Source organism: Choloepus didactylus, chromosome 3, assembly GCF_015220235.1.
Source record: "Choloepus didactylus isolate mChoDid1 chromosome 3, mChoDid1.pri, whole genome shotgun sequence".
Taxonomy (NCBI): domain Eukaryota; kingdom Metazoa; phylum Chordata; class Mammalia; order Pilosa; family Megalonychidae; genus Choloepus; species Choloepus didactylus.
Window position 1 is genome coordinate 1,173,952 of NC_051309.1, and position 23,853 is coordinate 1,197,804.

General features: G+C 41.6%; 1 protein-coding gene across 2 annotated transcripts in view; it reads right to left on the reverse strand.

Annotated features, from left to right (window-relative positions):
* The window catches only part of RNF212 (ring finger protein 212), a 129,594-nt gene that overhangs the window by 54,591 nt on the left and 51,150 nt on the right, over positions 1–23,853 (reverse strand). For both annotated transcript variants that reach the window (XM_037829217.1, XM_037829218.1), the window contains exon 3: positions 13,559–13,633. In XM_037829217.1, the coding sequence (XP_037685145.1) occupies positions 13,559–13,633 (75 nt within the window). The remainder of the gene's footprint in view (positions 1–13,558; positions 13,634–23,853) is intronic.

Consider the following 23,853-nt stretch of genomic DNA (forward strand, 5'->3'; position numbering starts at 1 on the left):
ATTTTAACCTCCAACTTTCCTTCTGGTGACATACATGACTCTGAGGTTCCCCTTTCCACCACATTCACACACCGCTCAGCACTGTTAGTTATTCTCATAATGTGCTACCATTACCTCTGTCCATTTCCAAATGTTTAAGTTCACTCTAGTTGAACATTATGCTCATAATAAGCAACCACTCCCATTATTTAGCCTCATTCTATATCCTGGTAACTTATATTTCATGTCTATGAGTTTACACATTATAATTAGTTCATATCTGTGAGACCCTACAAAATTTGCCTTTATCTGTCTGTCTTATTTCACTCAATATAGTGCCCTCAAGGTTTCTTTATCAACCACTTTCTTTTAAGATGGTTTTGTTCACGCACCAAACGTTCCATCCTAAGTAAACAATCGTTGGTTCCCTGTATAGCCACATATTTATGTATTCAGCACCATCGCCACTATCTGTATAAGGACATCTCCATTTCTTCCACAAAGGAGGAAGAGTCAAAGAAGGTAGAGAGACAAAAGAAAAAGAAAAAAAGAGAGAAACAAAACAAAACAAAACAAAACATGACAACAGCTAGGAAGCAACAAAAGGAAAGACAGTATTAAACTAAAGTAGAATAAAGAGTCAGACGACATCACCAATGCCACGAGTCCCATACCCTTCCACTAGGTCCCCACCCCCCGCCATATGTACTTAGCTTTGGTATTTTGCCTATGTTATATTAAAGGAAGCATAATACAATGTTTCTGTTAACTATAGTCTCTAGTTTGCATTGGTTGTTTTTTCCCCCAATCCCACCCCATTTTTAACACCTTGCATGTTGACATTCATTTGTTCTAACTCATGTGAAAACATTCGTATCTTTTATCACAATTGTTGAGCACCCTACGTTTCACTGAATTATACAGTCCCAGTCTTTATCTTTCCTTTTTCCTTCTGGTGTCCCACGTGCTCCTAACCTTCTTCTTTCAACCATACTCAGTCATCTTTGTTCAGTGTACTTACATTGCTGTGCTACTATCTCCCAAAATTGTATTCCAAACCTCTCACTCCTGTCTTTTCCTATCTGTCTGTAGTGCCCCCTTTAGTGTTTCCTGTAGAGCAGGTATCTTGTTCACAAACTCTGTAATTGTGTTTGTCAGAGAATGTTAGGCTCTCCCTCATATTTGAAGGACAGTTTTGCCAGATATAGGATTCTTGGCCAGTAATTTTTCTCTTTAAGTATCTTAAATATATCACACCACTTCCTTCTTGCCTCATGGTTTCTATTGAGAAATACACACATAGTCTTATCAGGCTTTTTTGTATGTGATGGATAGCTTTTCTCTTGCTTCTTTCAGGATTCTCTTTTTATCTTTGATATCTGATAATCTGATTAAGTGTCTTGGCATAGGCCTATTCAGATCTTCTCTGTTTGTGTGCTTCTTGGATTTGCAATTTTATGTCTTTTGTAAGAGATGGGAAATTTTCATTGATTATTTCCTCTATTATTGCTTCTGCCCTAGTTCCCTTCTCCTTCTGGGACACCCACGACACACATATTACTGCATTTCGTTTTGTTCTTAAGTTCCTGGAGACGTTGCTCATATTTTTCCATTCTTTTCTCTCTGTTCTTTTGTGTGTAGGCTTTCACATGCCTTGTTCTCCAGTTCCTGAGTGTTTTCTTCTGCCTCTTGAGATCTGCTGTTGTATGTCTCCATTGTGTCTTTCATCTCGTGTGTTGTGCCTTTCATTTTCATAGATTCTGTCAGTTGTTTTTTCGAACTTTCAATTTCTACCTTGTGTATGCCCAGTGTTTTCATTATATGATTCATCTCTTTTTCCACATCTTCCATAAACTTTCTGAATTGATCTAGCACTAGTTGTTTAAATTCCTGTGTATCAGTTGAAGTGTAAGTTTGTTCCTTTGACTGGGCCATAACTTCGCCCCTCCTAGTGGAAGTTGTAGTTTTCTGTTGTCTGGGATTCTGGCCTCCTTGGTTACCCCAATCAGGTTTTTCTAGACCAGAATGGGCTCAGCTCTTGAAAGAAGGCAACAGTTTCAGGTTTCCCTGAGTGTGTGTCTTAGAAGATTGACACACCCTGTGAGGCCTCAAGTCACTGTGCTTTTCTGCCCAGCAGGTGGCGCCTGTCAGCCTGTAGCTCCAGACTGATGTAAGGAGGTGTGGCCCATGGCTGTTTTCCCCCAGACTCTGGGTTCTGGTTCAGAATGGAAGGTGGGTAGTAGAGCTTGGCACCACCTCTTTCCTCTTAGGGAAGATATACCCCCTGCGCATTTGAATCGTCCCTGACTCTACTATCTCCACCCTTGTCTGGGTCTGAGTGCTGGGAATTGAAAATGGCTGAGGCTTTCTCCACTGAGGCAAAAAAGGGACAGAAAGACTCCCTTCAGGGTCAGTCTGCAGATCCCCTCAGTTTCACCCACTGGCCAGACATAGCACCCAGTCTTCTGGGCTCCCCCTCCCTCCCAGAGAGGTCCTCTAGCTCTCCAAGGTCAGTCATCACCAAAAGCCTCTGTCTCTTTGTTGGGGATTCATAGTTTGCTAATTAAAACCCCAGATGGAACTCAGCTGAGCTATATTCACTTGCTTGGAGAGTGCTGCTCTCTAGCACAATGAGGCTTTGCAGTTCAGGCCATGGGGGAAGGGGGCTCCAGGCTCAGATCCACAGTTTCTACTTACAGATATTAGGCTGCAATCTTGGGCATTCCTCCCAGTTCCGGTTGGTGTATGATGAGTGGACTGTCACGTTTGTCCCCCTGAAGTTATCCCAGATTATTTACTATTTGTTCCTGGTTGTTTATTAGTTGTTCCAGGGAGACTAACTAGCTTCCACTCCTCTCTATGCTGCCATCTTCTGTCTCCCAGGATGGGCTCTTAATCCAATATGTTACTACCCCATTTTTAACACCTTGCAAAGTTGACATTCATTTGTTCTCCCTCATGTAAAAACATATTTCTACATTTAGTCACAATCACTGACCACTCTAGGTTTCACTAAGTTACACAGTCCCAGTCTTTATCTTCTACCCTTCCCCGTCATCCTACCTACCCGTAACCTTCCTCCCTCAACCTTACTGACAGTTGTCTTTGTTCAGTGTACTTACATTATTATGTTACTGTTGCTCAATACTGTGCTCCAAACCTCTCTCTCCTGTCTTGTCCGATCTGTCTCTAATGCTCCCTTTGGTATTTCCTGTAGAGCAGGTATCTTGTTCACAAACTCTCTCAGTGTCTGTCTGAGAATATGTTACACTCTCCCTCATTTTTGAAGGACAGATTCACCAGATATAGAATTCTTGGTTGGTAGTTCCTCTCCTTCAGTACATTAAATATATCATACCACTGCCTTCTCGCCTCCATGGTTTCTATTGAGAAATTCGCACACAGTTTTATTGAGATTCCCTTGTATGTGATGGATTGCTTTTCTCTTGCTGCTTTCAGAATTCTCTCTTTGTCTCTGACTTTTGATAATCTGATTATTAAGTGTCTTGGTGTAGATCTATTTGAAACTATTCTGTTTGGGGCATGTTGCACTTCTTGGGTCTGTAATTTTATATCTTTCATAAGAGATGAGAAATTCTCAGTGATTATTTCCTCCATTATTGTTTCTGCCCCCTTTCCCTTTTCTTCTCCTTCTGGGACACCCATGACATGTACATTCATGTGCTTCATGTTGTCATTCAATTCCCTAAAATGCTGCTCATATTTTTCCATTCTTTTCCCTATCTGTTCTTTTGTGTGTAGGATTTCAGATGTCCTGGCCTCCAGTTCATGAATCTTTTCCTTTGCCTCTTTAAATCTGATGTTGTATGTCTCCACTTTATTTATCTCTTGTATCGTGCCTTTCATTCCCGTAAGTTTTGTCAATTGCTTTTTCACTCTTTTGATTTCTTCCTCATGTTCATCCAATGTCTTCTTTATATCCTTCCTCTCTTTTGCCATATCTTCCCTCAACTCACTGATTTTATTTTTTTTTTTTGATTTTATTTTTGAACTGAGTAGGAGATTTGTTTGATTAATAATCAGTTGTTTCAATTCCTGCATTTCAGTTGAAGTGCAAATTTGTTCCATTGATTGGGCCATATCTTCACTCTTCCTAGTGTGATCTGTAATTTTTTGCTGTCTAGGAATCTGGTTTCCTTGATTACCCCAATCAGATTTTCCCACACCAGAGGGGCCCAGGTCTCAGGAGGAGGATGTAATCAATATCAAGTTTCCCTGAGGAGCAGGTTGTCTAACTTTCCCATGAAGCCTCTAGACTCGGTGCTTTTCCTATCTTATCCAGCCGGTGGCACTTGTCAGCCGACAGCTCCCCACCAGCATGAAGAGGTGTGGTCCCTTTAATTTGCACTAGACCCTTACCTGGCAAGGGACTGAGGGTGTCAGAAGTGAAGCTTAAGTTGTTTCTGGTTTGTTTGTTTTCCCCTAGGCCCTGGGGTTGAGTTCTCTGAGGGACAGCAGCCAGTTGAGCTGGGCTCCACCCACTTTTCTTAGGGAAGATACACCCCCTAGGGAGTTATCTGTTACACTTGATTCCTCCTTTTTCTCTCTCTCTTAACTCCACCCTTGCCTGGGTCAGCTGCCGCCAACTGAAAATGCCCAAGGCTTTCTCTAATGAGCTGCTTAAAATGAGAGGAAAAAAATGGAAAAAGAGCAAAAGCCCTTTTTCAGAGACAGTCTCTAGCCTATCAGTTTTGCCAGTCAACTGGAGTTCGTACCCAGTTCTCTGTGCCCTTATTTTGGGACACAGCCACTCTCCAGCACTCTGAGCTCAGCTGTCTCCAAAAGCCTCTGTTTTTATTTAGGTGTTTGTGTGTGTGTGTGTGTGTGTGCGTGCGTGTATTTTTTTTTTTTTTCCTCCTTCAGCCCTGCCTCCTCTCTGCCAGAAGGAACTACAGATTCCTGTTTGCTCAGGACCTACCTGCTTGTATGTTGTATTCAACAGTCCAAATTTGTTAAATTAAAACCACAATTGGAGCTTGGCTGAACCACCCCTCCTTGCTCCAACAGGGACTGCTTTTTCCTCACACAGTGAAGTTTTGCAGCTCAGCCTGCCGTGCCAGGGGGAGGGGTGCTGGTCCACAGGTTTTACTTACTTTATGCTGCGATCTAAGCCATTTCACCCATTCCTAACTGGTGTACGATGTGTGAACAGTCATGGATGTCCCCCAACAATTGTTCCAGACTATTTACTAGTTGTTCCTGGCTATTCACTAGTTGCTCTAGAGGACTAATTAAATTCCACACCTCTCTATGCTGCCATCTTGCCCTGCCTCCAACTAATTAGTTTTTAATTTCTTTCACCAGTGTTCTGTAGTTTTTAGTGTACAAGTCTTCTATAGTGTTAGCTAAATTTATACTTCATTCTTTCAGATGCTATTGTAAATGGAATTGTTTTCTTAATTTCCTCTTTGGATTTTTCAGATTGTGTATAGCACAATAAATCTGTTTGTGTTGATCTTGTACCCTGCCATTTTGCTGAAATAATTTATCATTTCAGCAAAATAATTTATTATTTCCAAATCCTTTGGATTTTCTATATAAAAGATCACATACTTTGTAGAGATAAGTTCACATCTTTCCTTTTCTTGCCTGATTTCTCTGGCTACACCTTCTACTACCAAATTCAATAGCAGTCATGAAAGCAGGCATCTTTGTTGTGTTCTTAATCTTAAGGGCGTATTCATCACCACTGAATATGATGTCTGCTGTGGATTTTTCATAAATGGCCTTTATCATGTTTAGAAAATTCTCTTCTATTCCTAGTTTTTTTATCATGAAAAAGTGCTTGATTTTATCAAATGCCTCTTTTGCATCTATTGAAATAATCACGTGGTGTTCTCCCTTCATTCTATTTATGTGGTGTAGTAAACCGACTGATTTTCATATTTTGCATCCCTAAATTAATGCCACTTAAGTAATCTTTTTAATATGCTGTGTATTTAGTTTGCTAGTACTTTATTAAGGACTTTTGCATCTATACTTATAAGTATATAAATTGGCCTGTAATTTTTTTTTCATGTGCTGTCTTAATCTGCCTTTGGTATCAGGGTAATGCTGACCTCATAGAATGAGTTAGGAAGCAATCCCTCCTCTCCTTTTTTTGAAAGAATTTGAGAAGAATTGGTATTAATCCTTCTTTAAATGTTTGGTAGAATTCACCAACTAAGCCATCTGGTCCTAGAGTTTTCTTTGGTGGAATGTTTTTAATTATTGATTCAATAGCTGTACTTGTTACATGGTTTGTTTGCTTTTAGGTTTTCTATTTCTTCTTGAGTAAATTTAGGTAATCAGTGTGTTTCTAGGATTTTTTCTAGATTTTGTCTAGATTCCCTTATAAACCTTTTTATTTCTGTAATGTCAGTAGTGATATCACCATTTTAACTTCTGATATTAGTTAATTTGCATCTTTTCTCTCTTTCTATTTGGTCATCTGGCTAAAGGTTTCAGTGTGATTGATTATTTTCAAAGATCTAACTTTTTGTTTTGTTGATTCTCTCAATTCTTTTTCTGTTCTCTATACCTTGTATCTCTACTCTATTTATGTTGGTTAGATCTAGTTTATATATCATATTATTCAAAGTCTCTGTTTCCTCAATGATCCTCTGTATAAATGTTCTATCTATTGATGACAATGGTGTATTGAAGTCACCAACTTTTGTTGTAGAGACGTCTATTTCACTCTTCTATTTTCTTTTTTTAAAAGCATTTTTAGTCAGATACATTCATACAGCATACAATCCATTAAAATTATAAAATCAGTGGCTCACAGTATAATTAGAGTTGGGCATTCATCATCACAATTACTATTAGAACATTTTCTTTACTCCAAAAACAAAAATGCCATCCACCCCACCCCCACCCATTACTGACCCTTAGCATTGGTGTGGTACACTTGTTATAGTAGTATTTTTCCATATACCACTCTATTATTAACTCCTTGTAACATACATTAAACATACATTTGTTCTAGTTCAGAGAACCTTCTTATATTTGTACTATTAATCACAGTCACTGTCCACCACAGGGTTCATATGTTTTTCTTCTAGCTTCCCTTCTAGTGACATACACGACCCTAAACTTTCCTTTTCAACCACAATCACACGCTTTATTCAGTGCTGTTAATTACACTCACCATAATGTGCTACCATCGCTCTATGCATTTCCAAATACTTACATTCAACTTCATTAAAGATTGTGCACACATTAAAAAACATCTGCTCTCCACTCTCTACACTCATGCTATCTCATGGTAACCTATTTTCTACATTTTGACTCTATGAGTTTACTTATAATTAGTTCAAGACAGTGAGATCATACAATATTTTCCCTTTTTGTTTCTGACTTATTTCACTCAACAGGTTCATCCATATGGTTGCACGTATCATGACTTCATTCCTTCTTTTGCTGAATAATATTCCATTGTATGTGTATACCACATTTTGTTTATCCATTCATCAGTTGATGGACACTTAGGTTGTTTTCATCTTTTGGAAATTGTGACTAATGCTGCTATGAGCATTGGTGTGCAAAAGTCTGTTTGTGTCCCTGTCTTCAGCTGTTCTGAGTATATACTGGGTCACATGGCAGTTCTACACTTAGCTTCCTGAGGAACCGCCAACTGTCTTCCACAGCAGCTGCACCATTTTATATTCCCACCTACAGTGAATGAGTGTTCCTACTTCTCCACAACTCTCCAAGACTTGTTTTCTGTTTGCTTAATAGTGGCCGTTCTAGTAGGTGTGAATGATATCTCACTGTGGCTTTGATTTGTGTTTCCCCAGCAGCTAGTGATGCTGAGCGTATTTCCGTGTCCTTTTAGCCATTTGTATTTCCTATTTGGAAAAATGTCTATTCAAGTCTTTTGCCCAGTTTTAAATTGGGCCTTTTTACCGTTGAGTCTCCCTTCAGTTTTGCCAGTGTTTGCCTCTTGTACCTTGGGGCACCATGGTTAGGTCCATAAATACTACCGATTGTTATTTCTTCTTGGTGGATTGCCTCTTTTATTAATAGATGGTGTCCTTTTTTCGTTTCTTATAACAGCTTTGCATTTAAAGTCTATTTTGTCTTATATTAGTATTGGGGTAGCCCAGCTCTTTTTTGGTTGCTGTTTGCACAGAATATCTTTTTCCAAACTTTCACTTTCAACCTTTTTGTGTCCTTGGGTTTAAGGTGAGTCTCTTTTAAGACACTGTATAGATGGATCATACTTTTATATCCATTCTGCCAATAGGTGTCTTTTGATTGGAGAGTTTAATCCATTAATGTTCAATGATATTACTGTATAAGCAGTATTTACTTCAACCATTTTACCCTTTGTTTTTATGTGCCATATCTTCTTTTTGGCTTTCTTTTTACCCTTTTAGTTACCCTTACCAATAATCTTAATTTCCACACTCTCCTCCAAACCTCTCTCTCCCATATTCCCTTCAACCTGCAGAACTCCCTACAGTATTTTTTGTAGGGCAGATCTCTTATTGACAAACCCTCTCAGTTCCTGTTTCTCTGCGAAATTTTAAACTCTCCCTCATTTTTGAAGGACAGTTTTGATGGATAAAGAAACTTTGGCAGGCAGTTTTTCTTTTTCAGCACCTTAAAAATATATTGTACCACTGCTTTCTGTCCTCCATGGTTTCTGATGAGAAAACTGGCACTTAGCTTTATTGCATTTCCCTTATATGTGTCAAATCATTTTTCTCTTGCTGCTTCCAGGATTCTCTCCTAATCTTTGGCATCTGACATTCTTACTAGTACATGTCTTAGAGTAGATCTATTAGGATTTATTCCGTTTTGAGTATATTGAGCTTCCAGAACATGTAGACTTATACCCTTTTGTAAGAGTTGAGAAATTTTCAGCCATTATTTCCCCAAATATCCTTTCTGCCTCTTTTCCTTTATCTTCTCCTTGTGGGACACCCATATTGCATATGTTTGTGAACTTTGTGTTGTCATTCAAATCCCTGAGACACTGCTCAAATTTTCCCATTCTTTTCTCTATATGTTCTTCTATCTTTTAGATTTCAACTGTCCTGTCTTCTGGCCCACTGATTCTTTCTTCTGCCTCTTCAAACCTGCTGTTGTGTGCCTCTAATATATTTTTAATCTGTTCTATTTTGTCTTTCATTTCCATTATTTCTGTTACGTTTCCAAATTCAAATTCTTCTTTGTGCTCGTACATTGTCTTCTTAATATCCTTTATCTCTTTAGCCATATTTTCCTTCATCTCCTTGAATTGATTTAGATTGGTTTGAACATCTTTATTTCCTTCCAAATTTGGGTCTCCTCTGAAGTTATAATATGTTCCTGACTGGACCATGTCATCCTGTTTCTTTGCATGGCTTGTGATTTTTTGCTGGTGTCTAGGTATCTGATCATCTTGCTGAGTTTACCCTGGAGGTCTGTTTCTCTCTCTTGTCTAAGGTTTTCTTGTTGATTGGCTTTGTGCTAAGACACTTCTTTGACACTTGGTTCAACTTATTATAGACCTTTACAACAGTTCGTGTTTAACTGATCATATTTTTTCAGCTCTTATTCATCTGATTCTTGTTCTGGATATATGGTACAATTTTTAAGACTGCACTATTTGTGCAGTTGTTTCATCTCCAGGAGAAAGCTTCCTATCCCCTGTTCCTTCTCTTGTTTTTTATTTGCCTCTATAGTTTTTAACACTCCTTTCGCTGTCTCCAGCTGCTTTTGTCTGGACGGCAAATTCTGGGAAGAGGGCACCCCAGAGCAAACTTCCCCAAGTCAGCATTTCCAGGTCAAAACAGGGCCACAGACCCATGAAGAGGGTGTAGGTTGGGTCCAAAGTGCCCTGGGGAGACCGGGGGGGGGGGACTTCTCTGTGACGGCTCCCCGAATCTGTGCTTCCCTGGCCTGCCCCCAGATGGCACTCTTCAGCCAGCCGCTCCCCACAGTCCTCAGTGTCCCTGTGCCTTTAACTCTCAGCCGACTCTGCCCCATCTGGGGCATGGTTGAGACAGAAGCTGCAGCTGAAACCCTGGCACGAGCAGGGACCCAGCGATCTGAATTTGTTCATCAAAAGCTGCAATTGTGCTTAGCTGTGCCCCCCCAGCAAACTGTCTGCTGCAGCCCTAAGGAGGCGCTGTGCCTCTAGTCACCCCTGCTTCTACCCCTGCTGGTGCACGCTTGACACAGAGGCTGCTTTTTGTCCTGGGACGGTTGAAACTGTAGCTGTCCTCAGAGCCAGGACTCAGCGCTCCAAATTCATTAATCAGAAACCACAGGTGGTGCTCGGTACATGGGATAGGTTTTATTTTAAAATAAGAGAGAGCTGCCTGCCCTCCCCCGAGCTGTGCATGTACATACATACATAATCAGACACGCTCCTATAAAATATACCTAGCCTATAAAAAAATAAATGTTTTAAATGTTCTCACTTTAATTTCTAATAAGATAAATATAAATAGATAAAACTCATGGGGAAAAGCCCTATGAAGTCCATACTGAGTGTACAGCAAGCCTGAGATAAAAAATGTGAATACTAAAAGCACAAATGCACATGGAGTAGGAGGCTTTACAGTGTGCTCCTTCTACCAGGAAAACCGACGAACTGGAAGAAGGGACTGGAATTACCTGGGTGGTAACCCTGGAAGCATAATGGACATTTAGAACAGCAAGTCCTGGGTGAAGCAAGGGGCTGCCTGGAGTGCAGCTTTTGTTGGTGAAAGCTCAAACCAGTGACCAGCCCCCACGCTCGCCTGGACTCCACAGCAGCTGTGGGAGAGGCTAGCTGGGGTCAGGGCAAGCAGAGGACAGCTCCTCTTCCAAAAGGTGGGGTTGAAGGTCGCTGCCGGCTGGGACCCTTGAGGGAGTAGCCCGGAAGCTGGTGCTGAGCTCTACCCTCTGGGCAGCAGTGGCTTCCAGCCTCCCACCAGCATCCAGGATGTAACGAGGAAGTGCACATCCCCTCGTTGTGTTTTTGGTCTTCTGTGTGGGTCTGTTTCTTGGTCTGGAGGATTGCAGATGGCCTGGTGCAGATACTGGCCTTGGGTTTGGCCCTCTGGGCAGCAGCGGCTCCTGGCCTCTCTGGGAGGACACACCCATGGGGCATGCACCTGCCAAGATGGCAGAGTCCCGGCTTCTGTAGTCTTCCTTCCCCAGACACTGCCGGCCGCATGTCTGCTGAGTGCACTGTGGGAATTCCACTTCCCTTAACAAATCTGTTTCAGAAGCCAGCTGATGAATGATGTTGGTGTAAAGCAAGGGCTGAGATGATTCCATACATCCCATGAAAGCAGAAGAATTTATTCGTGTGGCGATTTTGGGCCTGGGGACTCGAGGGTGCAGTGAGGATGCTGGTGCACACGCAGCAAGGCCCGAGGCTGCAGCTGGGCTGAGCGAGCAGTGGGCATGGGTGCTTGTCATCCTGGACAGTGCAGCAGTGAGCAGTGTGTGCGTGTTCTCCTCTGGGCCTGGCTCTGCCAACACCCTCTGGAGCATCTTTTGCCACTGCGTGATCCTAGTGCATGCCCCCGGGGAGCCTGAAGGACCATGCTGCGGACAGGACGGTCAGGCTGAGAAGGTGCTCTCCCTGCCCCTGTTCTCATGGGAAGGGCCTCAGCTGGCTGGTGGCTTCGACTGCCCTCCCCATCATGCTTCCTCTCCTTGGAGGGTGGCTGGGACACCGTTCAGCTACCGGCTGAGAGGCAGCTGCTAAAGGGCCCAATGGCAGGGAGGTGACCACTTCTGGCAGAGGAGAAGGCTGGAGGCCCAGGGAAGGGTGCCTCCTTATCCCTTTCCTGACTGCTCCTCCACCCACCTGGGGACCTGGGGCTGTCAGTGAGGAAGTCCAGACGGCCAGATGCGCAATGTGAAATCTGGGTGGCACGGAGCTGCCATCAGAGTTTCCAGGATACCGATGTTCAACAGTAGAAACTGGGGTCAGGGGAGTGTGCAAAGGAGCAGAAAGTGGGAGCAGAAGAGAGCACAGGACACCACGTGGAAGAGTGTAAACCCCCCTATTAGTTACTATTGATCCAAAACATCTCCTTAAATCCAAAGCAGAGTGACAGATACAATTTCACTGATGTGTGCACGGGAACTCACCAAAGGAATGCCCAAGCAATACTCTTCCGGTTCCCCTGAGCCCAGAACACACACGAGCGGCGTGAGGTAATGGCGAGTGAAGAAAATGTGGCCTGATGTGGCTTTTATTACAACAGCAAGTCAGCACTGGCCAATGCGCTTTTGGCACCAGCGTGCTTTCTGCTAACATTTTTAAGTGAGAGCTTTTATGACATGTGACCACAGATGCTGAGGACAATCATGCAGGGATTAAATCTGACTCTGGAGAAGCTTCTGATGGTTTAGATTTGAGCACATCAGAAACATTAAGGCATGAAATTTATTTTTTTTTAACTTCATTTATCAAAAAATTAAAACAAACAAACAACAAAAAACACACATTTGAAACAAAACAAAGGAATAAGGAAAACAAATAAGCTAAAATAACTACTTTGCTTCCAAAATGTTCCTACCATACCCCAAGAAAATTAACAAACAAAATCAAAGGTATAAAAAAAACCAAATAACCTAAAATAACTACATTGAAGCTAATTTTTTTATGCAATAGCTTTTTTTAACTTTATCAAAAAATTTAAAAAAAAATTCAAACAAAAAACAAAGGAATAAGAAAAACAACCCAAAATAATTGTATTGCTTCCAACAGGTCCCTACCATACCCCAAGAAAATTAACAAACCCTAACAAAACAAAGGAATAAGAAAAACAAATGACCTAAAATAACTACATTGCTTCCAACATGATCCTCCCACACCCAAGAAAGTCTGCAAACCATCATCATGCCTGAGCGTCCCCGCAACATTGCGATTACCCGCAACAGCTGACCTGTTCTCACCAGATTATCGCCCCCTTCCCTAGCTGCTGCCTCTCTCTAAGGCGCGGCCTGCAGTGTGTCTCCGGTTTGTTTCCTGGATTAACCTGCTCAGCTCATGGTTCTCAGTGGAACAGACAACATGCTCGCGTCTTCTACCCTGTGAGCCCAAGAGAAGTCGGAGGGAGAAGAAACCCCGAGGGAGCGAGCAATGGGGGAGAGTTCTGGGGGAAGGAGGCCACGGCATCAAACGCTGCCTCAGACAGAACGACGAGCACTGAGGAGGGATGTGAGGACCTGCTGGTCTGGTGGTCTCAGAGGCCACCAGGAAGGACCCTTTCAAGAAGAAACCTGCTGCTACGAATGCAGAGTCCCGTCTTGGGAGGCCCTCTCCAAACCCCAAACTCTAACGCAGAGCTCCCTGAGGAGGCACACCAGCGAAGGATCTCGACCAAATGTCTGAGAACTGAACCGAGACCACTTGATTTAAAATACATTGTCTTGATATAACACCAAAACCACAGACAACAACAACAAAATAAACAAAATGTCTCACCACCCAGAAAACGAAAGCCAGTCCACAGGAGGGGACAGAGTATTTCCAGCTGTCGGTCAGAGCAGGGGATGACTCCAGAACGCAGGGAACACGTGGTCTCGGGGGACTCTCTGCCCATCCCAAAGAGAAAACACCACGCCCACCACTCACCTGGAAGGTTTCTTTCGAATACTTCTTACACAGGCCATCTATGCCCATAAAGTACGCCTGAATATCTGAGTCAGTCTGAAAAACAGAAAAGGATTGTCCATATTTACTGCTTCCACTAAATGCTTCCTGTTAAAAAACTGTACTTCGAGATTTAGCACTGGAAAACCACGCACTGGGGTGTGTGTGACACAAATGTACAGCACTTGGCACTCTGTCTCGGGTTCAGGCTGGCTGATGAGGCAGTCACACACCGCGGTCCCCCCCGGCAGCGGTGGCAAGCGAGGGGCACACCCGGGGCGGTGGAAGGGCCCTGCTGGCCTGGCAGGTGGCTGAGTCCCTCCCGGCCATGGCCACGCAGCCTCCCCATCCCTCCTGAGTGAGTGCACAGAGCACAGGTTGCACGACGAGGGCTCATAACTAGGAGAGAGAAAAGCCCATCAGCGTTATGTCACAGTCACAAGAACACATTAGGAGTTACTTGGAAAGGAAGAAAGAACCCAGACAAAAGGATAAACAAAATGTGGTGTAGCCATCCAACAAAGAGTACTCAGTCATACAAAGAAATGAAGTTCTGAGGCATGCTACGCCACCAATAAAACTTGAAGACTGAAATACATGATTTATGTTATATGTGGTATCTGGATTAGGTAAATTCACAGAAGTAGCAGGTGGAGTAGTGGTTTTCAGGGGCTGGGGGTGAGCGGAGTTCTGCTTAATGGGTTGGAGTTGCTGTCTGGGGTGATGAAGAGGTTCTGCTAATAGTGAGGATGGTTATACATTATTGAGAATGAAAATAATGCTACTGAATTGTATATTTAAAAACAGTTAAAATGGCAAATTCTAAGTTAGGTATATTTTACTACAATAAAACATTTAAAAAGCAGGCATTTCACTGTTTGCAGATGACATGATCCTATATGTAGAAAATCTCAAAAAAGCTACAACAAAGCTACTAGAGCTAATAAAAAAGTTCAGCAAAGTGGCAGGATACAAGGTCAACATGCAAAAATCAGTAGTGTTTCTATATACTAGTAATGAGCAATCTGAGGAGGAAATCAAGAAAAAAATTCGGTTTACAATAGTAACCAAGAGAATCAAATATCTAGGAATAAATTTAACAAAGGACGTAAAGGACCTATACACAGAATACTACAAAACATTGCTAAAAGAAATCAAGGAAGACATAAACAAATGGAAGGACATACTGTGTACATGGATTAGAAGACTAAATATAGTTAAGACGTCAGTTGTCGCCGAAATGATTTACAAATTCAACACAATACCAATCAAAATTCCAATAATTTACTTTGCAGAAATAGGAAAGACAATAAACAAATTTATATGGAAAAGCACGGTGCCCCAAATAGCTAAAAACAACTTAAAAAAGAAAAATGAGGTTTCCCTGACTCTAAAGCGTATTACAAAGCTAGAGCAGTCAAAACAGCATGGTACTAGCATAAGGATGGATATTCTGACAAATGGAATCATATTGAGTGTTCAGAAGTAGATGTATGGACAATTGATCGTTGATAAGGCAGTCAAACCAACACAACTGGAACAGAGCAGCCTCTTCAATAAATGGTGTTTGGAGAACTGGACAGCCACATCCAAAAGAATGAAAGAGGATTCCTATCTCATACCTTATACAAAAATTAACGTGAAATGGATCAAAGACCTAAACATTAGAGCTAAGACCATAAGACTCTTAGAAGCAAATGTAGGGAAACATTCTCAAGATCTTGTGGTAGGGGGTGGTTTCCTAGACCTTCCACCCAAAGCATGAGCAATGCAAGAAGAAATAGACAAATAGAATCTCCTCAAAACTGAACCTTGTGCATCAAAGGACTTTGTCAAGAAAGTGATAAGACAGCCTACCCAGTGGGAGAAAATATTAGGAAGACATATATGTGATAAGGGTTTATTGTCCAGAATATATCCTACAACTCAACAACAAAAAGACAAACAACCCAATTTAAGAATATGCAAACAACATGGATACTTTTCCAAAGAGAAAATACAAATAGCTAAAAAGCATATGAAAAGTATTGACTTCACTAGCTATTAGGGAAATGCAAATCAAAACCACAATGAAATACCATTTCACACCTACTAGAATGGCCATTATCAAAAAAACAGAAAGCTTCAGGTGCTGGAGAGCATGTGGAGAAAGAGGCACAATTCACTGCTGGTAGGAATGTAGAACGGTGCAGCCACTCTGGAAGGCAGTGTGGCAGTTCCTCAGGGAGCTAAGTATAGAACTGCCATGTGATCCAGTAATCCCCTACTAGGTATATACCCAGAGGAACTGAAAGCAGGGCGTGAACAGACATTTGCACACGGTTGTCCATGGTGGCATTATTCACGATTGCCAATGGGTGGAGGGTGCCCAAGGGTCCAGAGACTGCTGAGCAGAAGGACAAACTGCGGAGTACGCATACGATGAACCACTGGACAGCCGCAGAGAGGAATGCAGTTGTGAGGCATGCAATGAGGTGAATGAAACTTGAGGACATTATGTTGAGCGAAATAAGTCAGAAACGAAAGGACAAATATTGTACGGTCTCACTAATATGAACTAACTATAACAAGCAAACTCTGAGAGTTAAAATCTAAAGCACAGGTTATTAGGCGATAGAAAGAGGGCAGAGACTGGGGCAACCAATGCTTAACGGATACAGAATGTTCAATAAGATTCAATGTAAATGTTCAGAAATGGATAGCACAATACAGTGTGATGGGAGCATAACACGGTAAGTGCAATGAACAAAGCTGAGTGTGAGTGTGGTTGAAAGAGGAAGGCTAGGGTCGTGAACGTCACCAGAAGGAAAGCTAGAGGATAAAAACTGGGACTGCATAACTTAGTGAAACCTAGAATGGAAAATGATCGTGGTTAATTGTACAAATATACGAAAGTCCTTACATGAACTAGAACAAATGTATGTTGCTGTTGTAAGATGTTAATAATATGGTAGTTTATGGGAAAGATACAATTCATGCAAACTAAGGTCTACAGTTAACAGTAACACTATAATATTCTCTCATTAATTGTAACAAAGGCACTATACTAAAGCTAAGCATCAATAATTGGGGGGTGTAAGGAGTATGGTATTTTTTTTTTGGAAGAAATGAGAATGTTCTCATATTATGACAGTGGGTGATGAATGCAAAACTATGTGATTATACCAAGAGCCACTGATTGCCCACTTAGGATGGATTATATGGTGTGTGAATAAAACTGTCTGAAAAAATCAAAAGAATGCAATACACCTGCAGCACAGTTAGAAAATACAATTTGGGGGAAAAAAAGCTTCCATTATGATAGCAACAAAAAGTGCAAGGTACTCAGGATAAATTTCTCAAAAGGTATGTTTGACCTTAGAGAATAAAATGATAAAATGTTATTGAAGCCTTAATTAAATGGAGAGTCATATTCATGAAAAAAAAAAAAAAGCAAGCACAAGGAAAGCCACAGGATTAAGAGAAGGTGTTTGCCCACTTACAGTCCCCAGTGCAGAGGCACCTGTCTTCCTTCTCAAGCCCCCACATCCCACCCTTCCCAGGACCACTCAGCACAAACCCAAGGGGCAGAGCTGTGTCGGGGCCTGGATCCTGCAGGAGCTTCCAACAGCCAGAGGGCAACGGATCGGTGCAAATCACAGATGTGATTCCCACATCTGATCTTTAGTTCAGAACATTATCTGGGTTTAAGTTCCAGGATGGTAATTTGAGCCCATCCGTTTATCTGCTCGAGCTCTCCAAATACCACTGAAATGATGACATTAAATTTCAGAAAAAAAGAACTGGGTAAGTGGCAGAAAAAGGAAAGTGCACCTTTAAGGCCTGCCCTCTTTGGAGAATCTCTTGAAGATGAATACAGAGAGGCCCAGTTTAAGGCAATGAATGTCTTGGGGATGGAAGCCCTCCCTCCCCCAAGGCCAGGAAACTCCCAACTCCGGTAAGCAGGGCTTGGAGTGCCCCAAGCAGCTCTGGAGTCTCCCAGCAATGCAGGGACCCAGCTCAGCGTCACCCCCAGGCCTTCAGGGCACAGGTGAGGCAGGCGGGTCAGGGAGGTGGGTTCCCTCGGAGGGGACAGACCCGGTGGACTGGAAATCAGGCCGGGGTGAGGACGGTGGCCGAGGCTACTACACAACACTCACCAACTGCGGGGGCCCGAGCAGCGATGTGGGAGGACAAGTGTCAGGAGCTGGCTCACGGGCACCGGCCCCAGCTCTGCACGCGCCCGACTGTGAACTGCACACACCACCCACCCTCCGTGTGCCTCCACAGAGCAGGAGCTACGAAGGCACTGCCGTGGAGGCCGTGGTGAGGGCTCAGGAACACAGACGTGGAAGGTGCACCCAACCACAAGATAAACAGCCACACAGACCAGAAATGGAAGCAAAGGGAAGCTGCCGTCACAGATCTACTGGGGCCCGAGGCCATGACACAACAGCTATTCCATTCCCGGCTCGTTCAGACAGGAATGGAGCACAAGTGGAAACGTGAAATATTCTGAACTGAAAGATAATGAAAATATAACAAGGTCAAACATACTTAAAACAGGCAAAGATGAACATAGAGAGAGTTTTACAATCTTAACATGTAAATATCAGAAAGTAAAGGTTGAAAATTGATACTAGGCACCTATCTTACAGAGAAAATTAACAAAACAGAAAGCAAATGTAAACACGAGATAGTTAATAGATCCAAAATTGGTTAAAATCAGTAAACACTTGGTAAGACTGTTCAACCAAAAAAAGAGAGAGGCAAATAACCACTATTAATATGTAAAAAGGACATCACTACAGGTCCTACATTTGAGACATTAGAGGATTATAAACATGCTGATGAGACAAAATCTGAACATTTATATGAAGTACACAAATTCCTAGAAAAATACCTCTTACGTGAACTGACCCAAGAAGAATTAACTCCCACAGTCCTATGTCTAAGAAAGAAATCAAATCCCTATTTACAACCTTCCCACCAAGACCCTTCTAGGCCCAGATAGTGTCTCTCCTGACTAGACATTTAAGACATAATCCAAATATTATTAAAAAAATATCTTCCAGAGAAGGGAAAAAGAAAAAATAATTTTCAACTCTTTCTACGAAGTCACAAACTCTGATTTACCAGAACTTTAAAGGGCATTATAAGAAAGGTACATTACAAGCACAGCTCTCACATGAACACAGGCAGAAAATCCTCAGCAGAAAAGTAGCAAACTGAAATCATCTATTTATACAAAAATACTACATCATGACCAAGTTAGATTTGTTCCTGGAATTTAATGTGAGTTTAAAATTAAAAATGCAATTCAATACATTAACAAAATAAAGTAGAAGAATCAAATGATAATCTCCAGAGCTAGAGCTCAGCAGATATGAATGTCAGTATTAGTGCATACAGCCACTGTCAAAAAAAAAAAAAAAAAAAAAAGCTGAAAAAGAGCGCAGACTTCAATTAGTGATATGAATGAAGCAGGTCTGGTTAAGACCAGGGCAAGCCAGGCCAAAGGATAAAGGTTGAAACTGACTGTATTTTAAAACTGATTGTGTTTTAAAACTTCAACTTCCATATGAGACCAAGGGAAGAGATATCTATTTGGTACAGGATCTAAAATTTCTAAACGGTACAACTCTACAGTCGATTTGTTCAAACACCACAATTGCATGGAACTTTGAATAGGAAGTGAGATACGGTAGGTTAGTATAGGCTGGAGTGAAATAGTGACACATCCCAGAGTAATTTGGGCAGATAATAAAAAATATATTTACAGCCTCCCCCTCCCCAGCCCCGAGGATCTGGGGGAAGGTGCGGATGTGTTGGACATCCTCACCTGGACTGGTGTTGATGTTGTCACAAGCATTGGGACTGGTGGTTTGATGTGCTGACCCTCGAGCATGGGACTTGCCCTTATGAAGCTCGTTGCCGCAAAGGAGAGTCTAAACTTGCATGTAATTGTGCCTAAGAGTCTCCCCCTGAATACCTCTTTGTTGCTCAGATGTGGCCTCTCTCTCTCTAACTGAGCCACCTCAGCAGGTGAACTCGCTGCCCTCCCCCCTACGTGGGACCCGACTCCCAGGGGTGTGAATCTCCCTGGCAATGCAGAATATGACTCCCGGGGATGAATGTGGACCCGGCATCGTGGGACTGAGAGTATCTTCTTGACCAAAAGGGGGATGCAAAATGAGACGAAATAGTTTCAGTGGCTGAGAGATTTCACATGGAGTCGAGAGGTCACTCTGGTGGACATTCTTATGCACTATACAGATAACACCTCTTAGGCTTTAATGTATTGGAATAGCTAGAAGTAAATACCTGAAACTACCAAACTCCAACCCAGCAGTCTGGACTCCTGAAGACAATTATATAATAATGTAGATTACAAGGGGTGACAGTGTGATTGTGAAGACCTTGTGGATCACACCCCCTTTATCTAGTGTATGGATGAGTAGAAAAATGGGGATAAAAACTAAAGGACAAATGGGGTGGGATGGGGGATGATTTGGGTGTTCTTTTTTCACTTTTATTTTTTATTCTTGTTCTGGTTCTTTCTGATGTAAGGAAAATGTTCAGAGATAGATTGTGGTGATGAACACATAACTATGTTATCATACTGTGGACAGTGGATTGTATACCATGGATGATTGTATGGTGTGTGAATGTATTTCAATAGAACTAAATTTAATAAAAAAAAAATGATAATCTCAACAGTTACAGAAAATGCATTTAACAAAATTCAATTCTATTCACGATGAAAACCCTCAGTTAACTGTGTATAACTCGCACAGTGAGGCCCGTCTCTGAAGTCCGGAGACCGAGGGTGCCCGCGGCCACCCCACTCCCCTCAGCGCTAGCTGAGGTGGACACGATGGACAAGACGGCTGAAGGCCACACAGGGCAGCAGCGGCCTCTCATCTCGTACCTTGTACCGACCTGATCTTAGGGTGACAACTTTCAGGTTTTCACCGAGGACGAAGCTTCTGCTGTGGGCTTTTCATATACATCCATTTTTATGTGGGAGAAATTCCCCTCTATTCCTAGTTTTCTGAGTGTTTCTAGCATGAAAGTGTTTTGGATTTTGGCAAATACCTTTTCTGCATAATTGAGATGATCACGTGGGTTTTCCCCCTTTATTCTATTAATGTGGTGTTTTGCAGTGACTGATTTTCATGTTAAAACACCCTTGCATTCTTGAGACAAGTCCCACTTGATCATGGTGTATAATCCTTTCAATATACCGTTGGATTTGGTTTGCCAGTATTTTGTTGAGGATTCATACAGGTTATGGGCCTGCAATTTTATTTTCTTGTGATATCTTTTTTCTGGCTCTGATAAATTAATAGGATGGCTTAATAGAGTGGGTAAAGTAGTAGTCCCTCCTCTGCTATTTTTATTAGAGAAGTTGTAGGTTAACAGAAAAATCACGCAGAAAATAGAGTTCTCATATACCCTCCTCACACAGTTTTCCCTATTATTAACACTTCGCATTAAGGTGGTACCTTTGTTACAATTAATGAACAAATACTATAATCGAACTATTAACTATAACCCATAGCTTACAACAGGATTCACTGTTTGCGTTGTACAGTCCTGTGTTGTTTTTCCAAGTTTTTACTCTAGTTACAAATATACAACCTAAAATTTCCCCTTTTAACCACATTCAAATATATAATTAAGTGGTGTTAATTACATTCATAATGTTGTGCTGCCATCACTACTACCCATGACCAAAACTTTCCATCATCCAATCAGAAATTCTGTCCCAGCAAATCATCAACTCCCCATTCCCTACCCCCACTCTGGCCCCTGGGCAAACCGTCTTCTAGTTTCTGACTCTTTGAATTTGTTTATTATGATCATTTCACATCAACGGAATCACAGTATTGTCTTGTTGTGTCTGGCTTATTTCGTCACCAAGGCTCGTGAGTAACATCACTTGGAACGTCAGTGTGCGAGTATCGGTTGAGTCCTTGCCTTCAATTATTTTGGGGTCTATGCCTGGGCATGGGATTGCTGGGTCATATGGGAATGCCACCCACAGTGACGGTACCATTTTACATTCCCATTAACAAACACGTGTTCCTGTTGTGCACAGCTTCTCCAACACTTGCCACTTTAGTTTTTGAAACAGTAGCCTTTCTGGTTGGTATGAAATGGTATCCCATTGTGGTTTTGATTTGAATTTCCCTGATGGCTAATTTTTTGAAAAAGTTTGAGAAGAATTGTTAATTCTTCTAAAAATATTTGGTAGAATTCAGCAGTGAAGTCACCAAGTCCTAGACTTTGCTTTGTTAGCAGGTTTTTAATACTGAGTCAATCTCTGTACTTGCTATAGGTCCGACCAGATTCTCTATTTCATCTTGAATTAATTTAGGTAATCTATGTGTTTCTAGGAATTTATCCATTTCATCTAGATTATCTAATTTATTGGCAAACAATTGTTATGGTATTTTTTTTTAATGAATTGTCATTTTATTCTCCTGAGATAATGTGCATGATACATGACAAAACATACAGGCAATACAAAATCCTGTCATGCTATGTTCATGAAATAAACTCATGAAAGTAAACTCCATAACACTGTGTGGAGAAACCATGGCTTCATTTATTTTCATAAGAGGCAGGTTAGAAGAGCAGGACGTAAAAGCTTAAAAACCACCACCAAATTGTGCTAAGGTTAATGCAATTATCCTTAGGGAGAAAGCAGTGCAAATTCTTTTTACTCAGAATTAGATAGTAGGGGGAAAAAGACAATATTTTTTTAAATAGTCTTGCTTATACTCATGCAAGAAACATTTGAAAAATTGAACAAGTAGACATCTGCCCCCTCTTTATGATCAAATAACAATGCCAATGAAGAAGAGTCAAAACAAAAAACTGAGATAAAAAAATCCAAATAAAAGTCAACACTGCTATTAAGATTTTTCTTTTAGTATGCCATCGAGCTATCTTGAGTATATATTTTCCAAAGTACTTTTCCAGCTGCATCTTCCCAACCAGAAGATTTTGCTGGTTTCTCCAATGAAGTAACAGGTGCTGGATATGGTGGTCTACCTTCTCTTTTTGAAAGAAATATAATACTTACGACTTCAGTGGTTGTGCTGGTGTGGAGCTGTTACGTACGCAGAAGAGGCCATGGCCCTGTGGGTGCAGACCTCCCGGGGCTGGGTCCTTTTGGTTAGGTTGTTTCAATGGAGAGGTGGGTTGTAATTCTTTACTGGAGTCCTTTATGAGAGGATAAAGGACAGAACACTGAGAGAGATCATAGAGAGAAATGCTCCGGAGATGCCAAGCGAGGACCCACTGATGCTCAGAGAGGAAGCCACTGGAACCAGAAGCTGAAGGCAAGGAGACCTGGGAGAGACAGATCAATGGAGGCCAGCCACGTGCCTTCCCATGTGACACAGGAACCCTAGACGCCATCGGCCTTTCTTCAGAGAAGGCATCCTCTTGTTGATGACTTAATTTGGACATTTTCACAGCCTCAGAATTGCACAACCGTAAGCTAATAAACCCCCTTTGTAAAAGCCAACCCATTTCCGGTATATTGCATTTCGGCAGCTTTAGCAAGCCAAAACAATGATCATAAATTCTTACCTAATAAAGAAAACATTTATAAATACAGAAACCCAGTTCTGAAACATTTTTATTACTTCTGAGCTGAATCAGCATTTTGTGGGTTTAAAAACAAAACAGCAGTTTGAACTCACAACTGGCTCTGCTGCAGGAACGGGGAGGAGGGGAGTGAACACTGCATTTCTCCACTGGCCCCAGGAGCTCAGTTCACAGAAGGGTACGGCAGAAGCAAACGTGCAATGGTTGTTTAAAAACTTTTACTGCAATATAACAATGAAGTAATTAGACACCTACCAATTTTTCCCCCAAAACAAACAAAAAATGTAAACAGGAAAGTAACTCTGCCTACACTTGTACAGCTTCTCAGATATGTTAGAAGGGTCTCAATACATTCAATGATCAAGAATTTTAAAACAGCAGTAATTCTTTTCATTTTAAGAAAAGGTACCCTTCTCCCCCATCGCCCCAAGTATTTAATACAAAAGAACGGACTTCATCAACATTATATTTATTTGAAACAGCAATAATAACCATCAATAATTTGGCATTTCTGTGTACAGCTGCTTCAAACTTCTCCTAATTTCACGAAGCCATTATCCAGTGTGAGTAGCCATGAAACAGACTGTAGAGACAGCAAAGATTCTTTCTGAAACCAATGTTAAGTCAAAAAAATATAAAGCAGAGCATTACACTAAATTTCTGCATCTAGTACA